Below are 17,885 nucleotides of genomic sequence, written 5' to 3' on the forward strand. Positions count from 1 at the left end.
GTATTTCTTTAAGAGTATCTTTTTACACATTGGATGGCACCATTAACTGAAAAAAAATTTGGGGAAAAACACAGTTGAAAACTTTGAAAGCCCTAATTGTTCAAAAGTTCCATAAATAAATCTTCTGAATTTCATGTCTGTCTCAAAATATACCAGTCTTATTTATGATATAGGAGTCAATTATGTTAAGGCTGATATTTTAAAATAACTCAAAGTAGGAATCCTAAGGCAGTGGCCTTTTATTTAGGTATACTGTCTTACCACCTGTCTATTTACCTATCCCTAATTCAGGTTGATATAGTACACATGTTTTATGGTCTTTCATTATAGTATAGTTTCTTATTTTAAAATTTTGTCATGAAACATCTTAGAAAATAATGTATTCTGTTTTAAGTTTAAATTCTCATCTCAAAAGCAAAAAGTGCACTTTCAGTTTACTGTTTCCTAGGTTCAAACTAAATAGACATCTAGATCCTGATTTTATTGCCTCTGTGCAATGAAAAAACATAGTTGGGATTTTTCCTGCATTTATAGAAATGTTTACCAACTTTTAAACACGTTGAGAAAACGTACTTACAGAAAAAGTAAGTGGCCTCTGCCAAAAATTAAATACATTTTGAGGTAAGTTACTATCAGGTTTCTTAGGATACACGTTAGGCCATGTAACTATTGCTGCTCCTGCTTTCTACCTATTGGTTCATTCAACAGATAGTAATTAATTTAAGTATCTTTTATTTATAAACACCAGTGTCATTGAAATATGAAGTTGAAAGTAGCATTACCCTCTCTGGAAGTTCCATACAATATACTGGAGAGGAGCCAAACTGCATGCAAAAACCATTATTTATTGAGCACCTACTATCTCTTACTGTGGTACAGCAATGAACAAAAGTAATGGTATCTTTTGAGATATCTGCCCTAGAAGAGTACAGTTTCCAAAAAGAGCAGGTGTAAATAATTACACATCACAAGGAAACAGAGATATGAAAACAGCTAACACTTAACTGTGATGGAGCAGGATGGAATAAATACAATACAGGCATGAACAAAGTACTCCTGGGGTGCCTTCAGGGGAACACACAACTAATCTGAACTGGGGAGATGGGAAAACCACAAGGAAGGAAGTGATACTAAGCCAGACTTGAAGAATTTCAAAAGATGGAAAAAGGAGTTAGGGCATTTGAATACTAGGAAACTGCACCACTCGTTTCATTTTTTATTAATTTCTAAATGAAATCTCTTGTTTGTTTTTTACAGTGAAGTAAATTGGCTAAGAAACAATGTCCTAAATGTTTAAGTTAGCATTTGGCACATTTAAATAACTGAATTGTAAAGAATCTTGAGACCCCAAGGAAGGGCTAGCTCTCTAAGGGTGGCCACCTTTCTGTGGTGAATGGTTGTCCCATCCCATCAAAAATATTTAAATCTCTTTAAAATATTTAGGACTGGCCTCAGCTATACATCTGTCTTATTCATTCTTCATTCGATCTCTTTCAGATTTAGTGACCAGATAAATTAAGATGCTGATTTAAGTTCTTCAGCATGTGAATTACATGAGGCAGTAATGTCCTAAATCACAATTTGCCAGAGGAAATAGACACAATGAACATTGAGTAATTTTGAAGTAGATCTATTACTTGATAGCTGAATGTTTACTGATTGGTATAATTTCTCATCTATCCCTTTTCTCTCATTTCCTTGGGGTACAATAACCCAGTCCCTGGGTTTTTCAGCTCTGAAAGATACCGTAAACTGTAGAGACCATCAAACCCAACCCACTACTTTAGAAATGTCTAAACTGCCTAAGAGACATAAAATGACTTACCAAGAATAACAGAACTCCTTAGTAGCAGTACTGGAATTCTAATCAAGGTCTTTTGACCCAAACTCAAGTATGCTGTCAGTTATTTCATGCATTTTATTCATTTTTATAGCAACTCGACAAATTCCAACTTTCAGGAAATGTAGTAATGATTGAAAGAATATAAACTTTAGCCTTTTCTGAGTCTGGCAGTTACTGTTTAAAGGCAGGCCTGTAATGTAGGTATCCTAAGAGCTGGTGTTGCCTTTTGCATCTGTTGCTAGTGTTCTTTCATTTATACACTATTGTGTGCCTATATTCTTTTAAATCTCATAATTATTGCCTTTAATGCCGTAGATTTAATATTCCTAAGTTGTGCCACAATCCCTGTGGGAACTAGAATAAGTTATTAGAGCCTTGCAAATGTGTTTGACTGCTGCATTCTGTTATTTTTCTCTTCCATTTGATGGCCTACAGCTTCAGCTGCTGAGCGTGGAGAAGCTTAAACCTCTAGGGCCCATTAGATTTAACTTGTTTACTGCATTGATATCTATATGTTAAATGACAAGAGAGTTCAGGTTATTGAATAATTTAAAATTCAGCTCTAATTGGTGTCATGTGACCTAGAAAAGGCCATGAATGACGCCAGGAGCATGCTGTGAATTTCTTATAAATAATTCATGAATTAGATGATTCATTTGCCTGGATGTCTTGGTAAATGCAAAAGTTTGTAAGTTATAACTGATGATATAACACCTGTAAGTATTTAGTTCATAACACTGGAAGGTAATCTACCTTGATGATCTTCTAGCAAAATCTGCCAGTATAGGAAAGTTAATTGCACTGGGGAGAATGAACAATTATTTGAGATGAGACTTTGGCAAACCATACAGTGCAGCTGTTGCATTACGTAGCTTCTGTCAGCTTGACAACTGGTTCATGTAAGCCTGACTTTAAAAATGCAGCATGTCATTCTGTGCTTTATTTCACATTAACTCCAAATGTTCTCAGTAATACAATGACCTGCCCCACACACAGCATTTAGGTTTAGAAATATTTATCTAGGTTTTGAATTTCTGACGTCTCAATAAAATAAAGAGCACAGGGGGAATTTCTAAAATTACAGAATTGAGATTTTCATTCTTATAAGGCTATCAGTAGGAATATGAGGATTGTTAATAGGGTGCTTGCCAGGATAGTAAATTATTATTTGTCATCAGAGAAGTGAATACCAATAAGACCTATTGGTACTATTGACTAATCTTATGGTTAACAACTCATTAAATGCATTGTAAGTAATCAATTCCTCATCGTGCAAAGGAAATAACAACCTGTTGCAAGAAATAATAACCGCAGTTTAGTTCACATCTTTGTATGGCTCTAAAGCAGAGCTTGGCCAGGCCTGTACAAATGATGTGCAGAAACTTATAAAACATCACTGTTTACTTCTTGATGGTATTTGACAAAGCAGACCTGCAGTTGTTATTTTTTACATGTAAGGACATGGAAAAACCCTAGATTACCATAGGAATAGTATGTGATTTTTTGTGTTCCTGTATATGCTTACACCCATGTGTGTTTATATTCATATATGTATACAAAATCATACCATGCATGTTTATTGGCATCTTTAGTTTCTATGGTGTTTTAAAAAATATGCCATATTTTTTTTAAAAATTGAGGATTCAGAAAACCTTCTTCCCACTCAGAAATTTACTTTCACTATCAGAAAATTTTTCATTGTGTCCATACTAAGTCTCTCCACTTTTTAAAAAACCTTATGCTTTTCCTCATTGGTGTATCTTTATCTGGTCATTAGCCAGTATCTATCCAAGAGGCATTATGCTCCAACTCTGTCATAAGCCAAAAGTGACCACATTTTCTCCTCATCTTTATTTTGTGCTGTGAATCTCATAGGATGCCATCTCAAATAATTTATTGGTTTCATTTGTGCCACTTCTGCAGTCTCAAAATGTAGTCAAGGATTGTGATACCTTTTGTATAAGACAGATCCTAATATGCTACTATTTTGAACTCAGCTTTTTCTGTTGTGATCCATAGGTCATTTTTCTCTCTAAACTTTTAATTTACATAATTAGTTTTTCCTACATAGGTATATTCTTCTGCGTGCTTTTCTGGTGAATATCATTCTATTCATTTCTAATTCAGCACTCGATACACCTCATCTTCATCACACAGAAAACATGTAAATAGGTTAGTACGTTGCAACTCATATTGATCAGTTTGCTTATTGGATTTTGAGCATATCTTAGCATATTCATAGAATCCTCTAATTGGAAGAGCTTTGCATGTAATCAAGTTCAGTTGGCAAACCATGACAGGCCAAATTGAGCCCACTGCATGGTTTGGTACAACTTTGGAGCTAAGAATGATTTTTCGCTTTATTAATGGTTGGAGGAAAAAGAATATTTCATTAAATGGGAAAATGGCATGAAATTCAGATTTCAGTGTCCATGAATAAGGTTTTATTTTAACAGTCATTTGTTTATGTATCATCTCTTGTTTTCATAGTGCAAAACCAGAAATGAGTAATTATGACAAAGACTGTATGGACTGAAAAGTCTAAAATGTTTATTCTTTGGCTTTTTACAGAAAAAGTTTGCTGAACCCTGCTACATAGCTATGAAAGTGAACAAATTACACCCATGTGCAATACCACATATGAACTTCACAAATGCAGTGTTGGGTGAAAAGCTAGACACAAAAGAATGTGTATCATATGATTCTATTTATACTTTAAAAATGAAGAGGTAAATCTAAAGTCTAGTATGAATATTTAAGCAGGGAAGTATTAAGCAAAGAAGTTATTCCCATAAAAGTCAAGATACTCATTCTCTTTGAAAGGAGAAGTAGAGAGCAGTGTTGTGCAGGGCTATGAAGGGTCATCTATGTACAGGCAGTGTCCTGCTTCTTGGATAGTGGTTACATGAGAATTTCCTTGTGATTGTCCCCTGAACTGATTATATTTGTTTTGTGCATTTTTCTGTGTTTATTGTATTTCATATTAAAGAGTTTCTTTTTAAAAATATATAGCATGAAGCCATGGAAGACTAATGATTTGGAGTGAGACATATTCCCATGTCTCACATATAGTGTTGACATGACACTGGGAAAGTTGTGTTGATTCACTAAACTTCATTTTCTCACCAGTAAAATGATAATTATAATAACTACCTTACAGAGTTGTTGTTAATAATTATAGGTTGAATATGTAAAACATTTAGCATAGTACATAGTAAATTCTGAGTTAAGAATGGCCAAGAGACAAGGTTTTCTGGAAGTATGTTCTGCATCCAATGGTCAGTGAAGGTGGCCATTGAGAGCCAAGTTCTCTCATCAGAAACAATTTGCATAAAGGTATCTTCCCTGACGTTCATTTTTCGTTTCTTATCTTTGATCCTTTAAAAATTATTTTGAATTATTCAAAGGTTTCAACAAGTACTTTCAAGATGAGATTTCAATACACACACATACACACACACACACACACACACACACCAGATTGGCTAGAAATAAAGTGGACTTACACTACCAAGTGTTAGTGTGGATGTGAAGCACCTGGGACTCTTTGACTTTGCGGATGGGGATGTAAAATAGAACGACCACTTTGGAAAACTTATTGACTCTTTCCAATAAAGGCAAATATATGCCTACCCTGTGCCCAAGAGAAATAAGTGCATATGTCTAAGAAAAAAAAAATCTTGTATAAGAATATTCATAGAAGGTTTATTCATAATAGCCAAAAACTGGAAACAACCTAACCCAATAAGAGAATGGATAAACAAATTTTGCTATATTCATGTAATGAAATACTCTACAATAAAAAGAATTAACTATTGATATATACAACAACATAGAAGCTCAAAAATTACATTGACCTTAAGAAGGCAGCCACAAAAGAGTATCATACTTTATGATTCCATTTATATTAAGTTTAGCATAACCAAAACTAATCTTTGGTCATAGAAATCAGAATAATGGTTACCACTACAAGTGTGATGATGTGGTATTGATTATAGAGGGCATAAGGGAACTTTCTGGGGTAATTGAAATGTTCTATAACTTGCTGTGGGTTATGATCATATGAGTATATGCAAATGTAAAAATCCCTCAAGTTGTACACTTAAGATCTGTGCATTTTAGTATATGTAAATTATGCCTATAATTTTTAAAAACCCACTGGTTTCTGAGTTAGTGTTTCTGAAAAATTCATATCAAACCAATATGCCGAAGACAGCAGTTTGGGATTTATTGTTAGTTTCAGTCTTAGTTAAAAGAAGTTATATTTGTAAGTATCACATAGAAAGCATGGAGCAGCTCCAGAAAGAAAAACACATCTGTTGCATTCAGGCCCATTGTTACTTCCATATGTCCCAGAGGCAATATTTGTCTTAACTCCACTAATAAAATAACTTAATTTCTTATATTCAGATTCTAACAGGCAGTTTTCTGTTTTTCCTCTCTTCATCTAGCGCATGATTCAGCATAATCGTGGATTCTAATTTTTGTTTCTCTAGTTACTATGACCCATAACACAACTTATATTTTTCTACTAAGCTGATACAGTCAGCCATGGTTACTAAGAATGGACTATGTGCAAGCCCCAGTACTATACATACAGAGGGTAAAATACAGCCCCTTGCTGCATTCAAAAATTGTCCAGAAAAGCTTCTGGCCAGGGTAGTGGAGTAGGTAAACATTGTGCTTGCTTTCTCCCACAACCACATCAAAATTACAACTAAACTACAGAATAACCATCATTGAGAATCACCTGAAGTCTAGCTGAACAGAAGTGCTATAACTAAGCATATACGGAATAAGCCACATTGAGAATGGCAGGAAGAGTGGAGATGCTGAACGGACTGGTTCCACACCCACGTGTGGCATATGGCAGTTAAAAATTGGGAGGGATATCTCTGCTGCAGAGGTACCCCCTGAGTAGTGAAGGGTCCCATCCCACACCAGGCTCCACAATCTAGTTTGCCAGTGCTGGGAAGAGAAGTCTCTATAACTTCTGACTGTGAAGACTAGCGGAGATTGTGGCTGAGTGAGATGGAGGGCTGCTGGAGCCTCAGGTGTTCTTCTTAAAGGCCCCATGCATGGCCTTGCTTGCTGATAGACTCACTCATTCTGAGCTCCAGTGCCACAGCAACAGGTCGAAAGGTGCCAGGGACAGATGGGGAAGAACTGAGTTGTCTGTCTGCAGGGAAAGGACTGGAGGAGCAAGTTTCTCCCAGACGGAAGTGGTGAAAGAAACCATTATTCCTTTGTTGAGACCTCCTCACTCCCAGTGTACAGGCACACACAGCCACCCTATCTAAATCTCCATCAACCTAGCTAACACCATTTGCCTCACCCTGGTGATTCCCTGAGACCCCACCCCACCAAATTTGTGGGCCAACACAAGCCACTTCCAGTTGCTTTTCCATACAGACAGCCTGTCTTGGTTCATGTTGTGGACTTCCCTAAAACCTCACAAAGGTTCACAAAACCTAAACAAGCAGCATCTGTCCTTGGTGTATCCTGTACATCTTGCTAAGCAGACCCAAGCCTGACATTAGAAGCAGCAGCCTCAGTTCGCAGCTTAGACTTGACCAGGCACATCCAATCCCAGCACAAATGCAGCCATCTGCAGATCTCTTTGTAGCTCATACCAGGTGACCCTGAGCAGAGCACAGACAGCCGCTGACCTCGGTCTGCACCAGAGTCCCTCCCAAGAGGTCTCAGAACCAACACATCCACAGCAGGATACCACCCAACCATCTCCACAAACGACACACCCAAGGGACAGACTCAACAGGGACCAGAGCCCCACTAAAAGGAATCCTGCTCCATCGGATCTGCCCCTGCACAATAGCTCCTTCACTATAGTCATAGCCAGTCCTCACAACCAAATAGCCTGAGAGTCAATCCTTCCCATTAACATGCCAACAGCAACAGAGGCTCAACTACAACAGGAGAGCATACATAACCCATAAAAGGGGCACATACATGGAGCACCCGGTTCAGGTGACCAGGGGACTGACCCATTGGGCCTCACAGAGCACCTACTACACAAGGCCACTACTAAGACAGGGCAATATAGCAGCTCTACCTACTACACAGAAACAAATACAGGGAGGCAGCCAAATTGAAAAGACAAAGAAACATGTCCCTAATGAAAGAACCAAATAAAGTTCCAGATAAAGAACTAAATAAAGTGGAAACAAGCAATTGACCAGATACAGAGTTCAAAACACTGATTATAAGGATGCTCAGTGATCTCAAGGAGAACTTCGAGAAAAAAGGTAGGAAACATAAAAAAAGGAGATAGAAAACATTAAAAAGAACCAATCAGTAATGAAGAATACAGTAACTGAAATAAAGATTACATTAGGGGTAGCTGTTTGGCTCAGTTGGTTGGAGCGCAGTGCTCATAACACCCAGGTTGCTGGTTCAATTCCCATGTGGGCCAGTGAGCTGCGCCCTCCACAACTAGATTGAAAACAACAACTTGACTTGGAGCTGATGGGTCCTGGAAAAGCACACTCTTCCCCAGTATTCCCCAAGAAAATTTTTAAAACTATATGTTAAAAAAAAAAAAAAAAGAATACATTAGAGGGAATCAACAGATTGGATGAAGCAGAGGATTGAATCAGTGATTTGGAAGATAAGGTAGCAGAAAACACCAAATCAAAACAGCAAAAAGAAAAATAAATCCCCCCAAAATAAGGATAATTTAAGGGATCTCTGGACAAAATCAAGTGTCCCAACATTCACAAGAAGAAGAGAGAGCAAGGAATGGAAAACGTGTTTGAAGAAATAATGACAAAATCTTTCCTAACCTGGTGAAGGAAATAGACATACAAGCCAGGAAAGCACAGAGAGTCCCAAACAAGATGAACCCAACAGGCCCATACAAACACACATCATAATTAAAATGGCAAAGATTAAAGACAAAGAATCTTTAGCAAGAGAAAAGCAGTTACCTTCAAGGAACCTCCCATAAGACTATCAGCTGATTTCTCAACAGCAACTTTGCAGGCCAGATGGGATTGGCAGGAAATATTCAAAGTGATAAAAAGCAAGGACCTACAACCAAAATTACTCTGTCCAGCAAAGCTATATTTCAAATTGAAGGACAGATAAAGAGCTTCCCAGACAAGATAAAGCTAAAGGAGTTCATCATCACTAAACCAATATTTGTTGAAGAAGAAGAAGAGGAAGAAGAGGAAGAAGAGGAAGAAGAAGAAGAGGAAGAAGAAGAAGAAGAAGAAGGGGGTTCAATAATATAAATAATAAAATGGCAATAACTACATGTCTATCAACAATTACTTTAAATGTAAATGTATTAAATGCTCCAATCAAAAGACAAGGGGTGGCTGAATGGATAAGAAAACAAAACGCTTATGTATGCTGCCTACAAGAGAATCACTTCATATCAAAAAACACAGACTGAAAGTAAAGGGATAGAAAAAGCTATTTGATGAAAATGATGAAAAATAAAAATAAAATCAGGGATAGCAATATTTATACTAGACAAAATAGACTTTAAAACAAAGGCTAAAAACAAAATACCTAGGAATAAATTTAACCAAAGAAGTAAAAGACTTGTACTCAGAAAATTATAAGACACTGAAGATAGAAATCAAAGAAGATACTAATAAATGGAAACACATACCATGTTCATGGATAGGAAGAATTAATACAGTTAAAATGCCAATACTACCTAAGGCAATACATAGAGTCCAGATAATTCATATCAAATTACCAATGACATTTTTGTCAGACATAGAATATGTAATCCTAAAATTTATATGGAACCATGAAAGACCTAGAATAGCCACGGCAATCTTGAGAAATAAGAACAAAGAGGGAGGTATCATGCTACCCGACGTCAAATCTTACAACAAGGCTACAGTAATCACAACAGTATGGTATTGCCACATAGATCAATGGAACAGAATAGAGAGCCCAGAAATAAATCCATTCATATATGGTCATTTAATCTATGATAATGGAAGCAAGAATTTGCATTGGGGTAAAGACAGTCTATTTAATAAATGGTGCTGGGAAAACTGGACCACCTCCTCACACCATATACGAGAACAAATTAAAAATGGATTAAAGACTTAAATGTAAGATCGAAAACCAAAAAACTCCTAGAAGAAAATATAGGAAGTAAATTTGCAGGCATTACCCTGAGTAATATTTTTACTGATATATCCCCTCAGGTAAGGGAAGTAAAAGAAAAAATGAACATATGGGATTACATCAAACTTAAAAGTTTTTCACAGCAAAGGAAACCATCCATAAAACAAAAAGACAGCCTATTGAATGGGAGAAGATATTTGTCAATGATACATCTGATAAGGGGTTAATATCCAAAATTTATAAAACACTAATTCAACTCAACACCAAAAACAAAATTAAAAAATGGGCAGAGAGCATGAAGAGACATTTCTCTAAAGAGGACATACAGATGGCCAACAGACATATGAAAAAATGCTCAACCTAACTAATGATTAGAGAAATGCAGATAAAAACCACAATGAGATACCACCTCACTCCGTTCAGAATGGCTATCATCAGTAAATCAAAAAACAACAAGTGCTGGCAAGGCTGTTGAGAAAAGGAACCCTGATGCACTGTTGGTGGGATTGCAGACTGGTGCAGCCACTATGGAAATCAGTGTGGAGGTATCTCAAAAAACTGGAAGTAGAACTACCTTATGAGCCAGCAATTCCACTCTTAGGTATCTATCCAGAGAAATCCAAGACATTAGTTTGAAAAAATATATGCACCCCTGTGTTTATTGGAGCGCTGTTTACAATAGCCAAGACTTGGAAACAACCGAAATGCCCATTGGTAGATGACTTGATTAAGAAACTGTGGTACACTTATACAATGGAGTATTACTCAGCTATAAAGAACAATGAAACCTTACCATTTGCAACAATATGGATGGGCCTAGAGAACATTATGCTAAGTGAAATAAGTCAGACGGAGAAAGACAAATACCATATGATCTCACTTATATGTGGAATCTAAAGAACTGAATAAATGAGCAAAGTAAACAGAAATAGTCTCAGAGATATAGAGGAAGAACTGATGGTTGCTAGAAGGAAGGGGGTGGGGATGAGGGAGAAAGGGAAGGGATTAGAAAGCATAAATTGGTAAGTACAATATTGCCAAGGGGAAATGAAAGACAGTTTGGGGAATATAATCAATAATGTTGTAAAGATTTTGTAGGGTGTCATATGGGCACATGTCTTATTAGGGAGACCACTTCATGGTCAGTGTAGATGTTTGACCACTGCACTGTACATCTGAAGCTGAATAATATTGTATATCAACTATAACTTAACATAGAATATATATAACATATATGTATATAACGGAATTGTAATAGATATATACAATGCCAAAGGGGCAATAGATTGGGGGAGGGAGGTTATCACTTTGTGAGGGGTGAAATGTCTAACTGTTACATTGTTTTGTATACCTGAAATTAATAATAAATAGATAGATGATAGATAGATAGATAGATAGATAGATAGATAGATAGATAGATAGACAGACAGACAGACAAGAATGACCGGGGAGGGAAAGGCTATACGAAGAAACAAAGAAGAACCAAGTAATTCCACTTCTGGGTATTTATCTGAAGAAACCCAAAACATTAATTCAAAAAGACATGTGCATTCCAGCATTATTTACAGTACCAAGATATGGAAGCAACCTAAGTGTTCATCAATAGATGATTAAAGAAGTGGTACATATATACAGTGGAATGTTACTCAGCCATAAAAAATGAAATCTTACCATCTGCAACAACATAGATGAACCTAGACAGTATTATGCTAAGTGAAATAAGTCAGAGAACAAGTACCATATGATTTCAGTTATATGTGGAATCTGAAAAACAAAATAAATGAACAAACAAAACAAAAACAAACTCATAGATACAGAGAACATTTTGATGGTTGTCAGATGGGAGGGGGTTCAGGGATGGGTGAAAAGGGGGAAGGGATTAAGAAGTATTAATATAATTTGGTAGTTACAAAGTAGTCATGGGGATGTAAAGTATAGCATAGATAATATAGTCAATAATATTGTAATAAGAATGTCTGGTGTCAGATGGGTACTAGATTTATCAGGGTGATCACTTTGTAAGTTATATAAATGTCTAATCACTATGTTGTACACCTGAAACTAACAATATTGTACATCAGCTATAATTTAAAAATTTAAAAAAATTATTTTAAAAAATTGTTATGTAAAGGCAGAGAAGTGAGTGATAAGAATAGTAGTAATAGTAATGATAAAAATAGGAAAAATTTTTAAAACTAACTTTATACTAGGCACTGTTCAAAGCACTTCATATGAATGATCTAATTATCACAACTCCAAGAGGCAGTATAAGATGTTAGTGTAAGACCTCTTTCATATGAAGGAGTAAGATGAAAACCCTCTGTTATCTCAAGCAATTCAACTCTGTCCAAACTTGCAAACCTCACTGTACCCAAATACAGGCAAATAACAACTCATTCCCTTTAGAAGACAGTTGAGAGGTAATCTGTCATAACTGAACATGCCACTTGAGCGTCTCACACACCCCCACCCACCCCAACATCTACCCCATAATGTTCTCCTTGAAAAAGTTTTTGCTAAATATGGGGGTTTTTCCCCTTTTGTCAAAATGGTACCCTTATAAATTGGCACCCTTCATGTCTCACCACTACATTGAGTTTTGCAGTGGATGCTGTGTGTAATCTCTGTTTTACTGATGAGGAAACTGAGAGTCAGGCAACTTGATTAATATGTTCTATCAGTCTTTTTATTGCTGTGTAACAAATTACTACCATTTAGTTTTAAAAAGCACATTTATTGTCTCTTAGTTTCTGTGGGTCATGAGTGTTGCACAGCTTAGTCGGGTCCTCTGCTCGGGATCTTTACAAGTTGCAATCAGCTGGGCTACATTCTAAGCTGGAGCTCTAGGTCCTCTTCCAGGCTCACATGATTGTTGGTGGTATTGCATCTGTATGGTAGATGTCTTGTTTTCTTGCTAGCTATCGGCTGTAAATTGCCTTCTGCTCCAGAGGTCATTGCCACGTGACCCTCTCCAGTGGCCCTCCCACGGCATGGTAGCTTATTTCTTCAAGGCTGGCAGGAGAGCCTCTGACCTTGAGAAAGGCACTCTCTTTTAAAGGGGTTACGGGGTTAAGTCTGACCCATACAAGATAATCTTTCATTTTATTAGTTCAAAGTCAGCTGATCAGGAGCCTTGGTTCCATCTGGGCAGTCCCCTTTGCCATATAATGTAACATAATCACATGATTGCCATCTCATATTCACAAGTTCTACGCACACATGAGGGGAAGAGATAACACAGGGTGGGTACACCAGTAGGATGGGAACCTTGGGGACCATCTTAGGATTCTGCCTACAACATGCATAGTCATCTATTGGCCAATTGGCAAAGCAGTGTTCTCTTTGAGCAAAGCATGCATTAAAATCATTAAGTTGTACTACCTCTCAAAAACATTAGTTAACTACCAAAAACATTTTAGAATATTCCAAATACCTGACTTTTGTGAATAATGTAACAATCAGTATCATTAAAAGAAGTTTCAGTTATGTCAATACCTAAAAGTGTACATATGTAAGTATGTTAAGGAATAAACATGAAAATATGAAATAAAACATGCTGTCTATTTTTGTTACTAATACATGTGTTAGAAAATATATGATAATGTAAAATAGTTGGTTTGTTTCTGGACCTTTAAAAAATTTGTCATTTTTCAAGTATAATCATTCTATAAAAAGATAGTTTACCAGACAAAGTAGCAGGTGATAAATGTTAAATATTTGTGTTGACAGTAAATGCTACAGAAGTTCAGAGTAGGGAAGATTAATGTGGACTAAAGTTTCTCTTTAGTTGTAAAGTAGGTTAATTTTTTTATAAGGTAGTTTATCATAAATTTCGCCCTAGGATTAGTTCCTTTTCTGTAGCTTGTAATCTCAGTGGCATCTGTTCAGTGTACAGGATTGCATGTCTTCTTTGAAGAGGACCAAATCTTCTCCCCAGATGTGGCTCATTTTCATTTAAATAGAATTGCTTTAGAAACTCAAAATCTTAAAAATCATTGTAATAGCACTCTTTTATAATAAGATAGGAAACAGTGTTGCTGTATATCTCTGTTAATTGACTTTTTTTTTTACCAATCAGTTCATCATTTTCAACTATTGTAAAGTAAATTAGTGGGACTTTTTCCCCTCAATTATTTATTCATTTGATGTCTCTAGTATAGGTAAGCACTTCAACTGTTTATGAATTAGTTCTTCTCTAAAAAGAAGTTGTGCTAGACTGAATAATGGTCTGTTCCCCTAAATATGTCGGCGTCCTAATTCCTGGAACCCGTGAATGTCATTTTATATGGTAGAAAGGACTTAGTATTGAGAAGAGACTTTACAGATGTGATTGAGCTAAGGATTTTGAGATGAGGAAATTATCCAGGATTACCTGGGTGAACCTGACAAAATCAAGACAGTCCTTAGAAGAGGGATACAGGAGTCAGATACAGACCAGTGGTTCTCCAAGTGTGATCTCAGTAGCAGCATTAGCATTACCTGGTAACTGCTTGCAAATACTGATTCTTCAAGTCTACTCCAGACTTACTGAATTGGAAACTGGGGATAAAACCCATCAATTCACCCCTTTTCACAGGCCTTCCAGGTGATTCTGATACATGTTAAAGTTTGAGAATCACTGATCTAAGGTTTGCTCTCCCTGATAGAACAGGCTTGAGGCTGAAATGCTAGGACAGCTCACTCTATTGACTTGTCAGAGGTAATTTGCAACTGCTTCCTTTCTGCCTGAGTTTTATCAGACTGTAATCACTTGAACAGCTTAATTGAAAAATCACTTATGTTTATAGCTGAAATTAAATGTTTTGTATTTAAATAACCACTTTTGATTAGAATCATATTTTGTTGAAAGTGGTTATTTTTATCTGTGCTATAAAGATATTTATAAAAACGCATCAAATTTCTAGTCACTATTCAGTATAAGGTGAAATGTTTTACATCAAATCTCATACTGTGTAATGGCCAATCAAAGGGGATTTCAAAGGGGATTTTAAGGTGGCTAAATGGATTTCTTGGCTTATTATTCAAAATTAAACATTTTAAGACGTTAGCGTTTAATGCTTTTGCTTCTTCTCAGAGTTGATTTTACGTTACCCTCATTATTTGCAACTCCTGGAATTTTGCTTAGGCCACAAGTAGCAACACTCTTTTACTCATCCTTACGGATTTACTGAAATTTAGATTGTTTGAAAATGGGTTTAGCTTTGTGGCACTTGTCTGTTTAGCTGTGTGAGTACTATCATTTATTTAAGACAAAACAACAGCTTTGTTTTGGTAAAAATATATGATTGATTTCTGAAAAGCCAAAAGAAAGAACTCGTTTCATTGTGGTTTTATTTGACAACTGATCTTGTGGTTCCTTTCAGGCAGCCAACAGGAAAAGCACTCTCCAGTCTTCGTCTATGGAACTGGATGGTTCCTACTTGAGTGTAGCCAAACCACAAACCTACTATCAAGCCAAGCAAAGGCCTAAGTCTGCAAACCAGGACTCAGCTTCAGAATCCCTTGTGAAGTTCAGGAATAATTCTTTGAAACCGGCTGCCTTTCATTATCCCAAAAAGGACATAGACAAGGTGCCGTCAGAGACTAGAACCTATCATTATGGCTCCCCGGGGAAAAAGCTAGCAGATGCAGTCCCACCAGAGACAGTTCCACCAGAGGAATTGAAGATGAGGGTAGGCCAACAACTTAAGCCTACTCCATCCCGTCTGTGTTGTTGTCATAAACTTGCTGAAAATGCAGATCATGTTCATGTTGTTAGCCGTCCTACAGACGTGGCCCCTCAATATTCCAAGACACATCCGGAATCATGCCGTTATTGTGGACTTTCCTGGGCATCTCTGATGCATGGCCACGGGGCACTGCAGCCTAGTGAAACTGATTTCAAAAAGCAGCTGTCAGATGATAGAAGGCAGCAACTTATGCTTCAAAAAATGGAGCTGGAAATTGAAAAGGAGCGCCTTCAGCATCTACTGGCCCAGCAGGAGACAAAGCTTCTCCTAAAACAGCAGCAGCTTCATCAGTCTCGACTGGATTATGACTGGTGAGTCCTGCCTGTTCTTTCAGCAATGTTTGTAGCTTGGAGAACACAGTATGGAATGACTGCTGTGTAGATATGTAGGAACAGAGGTTTTTCGGGATCTTGGCTGGCTCAAAATGCACACCAACTATGACTAGTACGTAAATTCCACTGTCATCTTTGGAAGACTTTAAAGATTACCTTGTCTTCCAGAAAGGTAGCTTAGAATATTTACTTAGCAGTCCAGTGTAATTTTTCGCGAATTCCAAAGACAGTATTTTTAAATGATACTATCATCACACAAAATCTTTCACTGTTTGATGTCATTGTAGAGAATATTAGGCATTAAGTAAAAGCTTGAGATTTCAGGATGTGGAATCAGACTGTAAAGAAGTGTGATTAGCTGTCATTATTCCATATTTATGTTAATGTACCATAATGTAAAATATAATAAATTATGGGAGACTTCTACATTCAACCTTTTCCTCTTTAGTAACCAATTCTTATAGACTTACGCACACTTAAATGGTTCTTCCCTTAACAATTCTTCCCTAAGAACAGGGTTTGAGAAGCTAAATTGCTATTTTGATATTACATATATAGTTTAACATAGTTTTATAATACATGGAGAGTCATAAAACTTGCTGTCTTAATTTATTAAAGCAAAATTACTAATAAATCAGATACAGTTATATTTGAAACACAGTAAAATGTAATACATATATCTTGAAAAAAGAAAATTTCAAGTTTTTATAGTGAAGTATATATGCCAGGTGTGCCAAAACAATGTACACATTTTAAGAAAGGAAAAAAACTCTATTAAAATTGTAATACTCAATATATACTGATAACAAAAGATGAATACAAGTCATGTTTGACTTCTGCAATTACAAGAGGTGCTCAAAGTGGTTACCATCAGTGTCCAGACACTTCTAATTATGGCGAACTACTGCTTGAGCATAAATAACATCTCTTAAAATGTGTATACATTTTTTGGCACCCCCAATATGTATCTTCTTTATTCATCTGCTGACAGACATTTAGGTTGTTTCCATAGCTTGGGTATTTTGAGTAATGCTGTAATGAACATGGGAGTGCCAATATCTTTTCAAGATAACTAATTTTGTTTCCTTTGGATAAATACCCAGAAGTAGAATTGCTAGATCATATGGTAATTCTATTTTTAATTTTTTGAGGCACTGCCATACTGTTCTCCATAATGGCTGTACCAATTTACATTCCTACTAACAATGTATAGGGGATTCATTTTTCTCCACATTTTCTCCAACACTTACCTTTTGTCCTTTTGATCAAAGCCATCCTAACAGGCGTGAGGTGATATCTCATTTTGGTTTTGATTTTCATTTCCCTGATGGTTAGTGATGTTGAGCATCTTTTCATACTGTGTTTCCCCGAAAATAAGACCTAGCCAGAACATCAGCTCTAATGTGTCTTTTGGAGCAAAAATTAATATAAGACCCGGTATTATATTATATTATATCTGCTATTATATTATAGCAGGTATTATATTATATTATATTACATTATATTATATTATACCTGGTCTTATATTAAAACAAGACTGGGTCTTATATTAATTTTTGCTCCAAAAGACACATTAGAACTGATGGTCTGGCTAGGTCTTGTTATTGGAGAAAAACGGTATACCTGTTGAGCATTTGTACGTCTTTTGAAAAAATGTCTTTTCAGGTCCTCCGCTCATTTTTTAACTGGGCTTTTGTTTGGTGTTTGGTTTGGTTTTTGCTATTGAGTTGTATAAGCTCCTTATATTTTTTGGATATTAATCCCTTATCAGATATATAAGGGATTTATATGTTTAGATATTTAAGTGGTTTGCAAATATTTTCTCCCATTCCATAGGTTTCCTTTTCATTTTAATAATTGTTTCCTTTG

The 17,885-nt window shown here is 36.2% G+C and overlaps 1 protein-coding gene across 3 annotated transcripts in view; it reads left to right on the top strand.

The window, feature by feature from the left end:
• KIAA1328 (KIAA1328 ortholog) overlaps positions 1–17,885 on the top strand; it is a 262,140-nt gene that overhangs the window by 153,499 nt on the left and 90,756 nt on the right. For all 3 annotated transcript variants that reach the window (XM_088797967.1, XM_019740831.3, XM_019740832.3), the window contains one exon: positions 15,319–15,995. In XM_088797967.1, the coding sequence (XP_088654093.1) occupies positions 15,319–15,995 (677 nt within the window). The remainder of the gene's footprint in view (positions 1–15,318; positions 15,996–17,885) is intronic.

The sequence above is a fragment of the Rhinolophus sinicus genome, chromosome 4, assembly GCF_057876585.1.
Source record: "Rhinolophus sinicus isolate RSI-liver-muscle chromosome 4, RSI-T2T, whole genome shotgun sequence".
Lineage (NCBI taxonomy): Eukaryota > Metazoa > Chordata > Mammalia > Chiroptera > Rhinolophidae > Rhinolophus > Rhinolophus sinicus.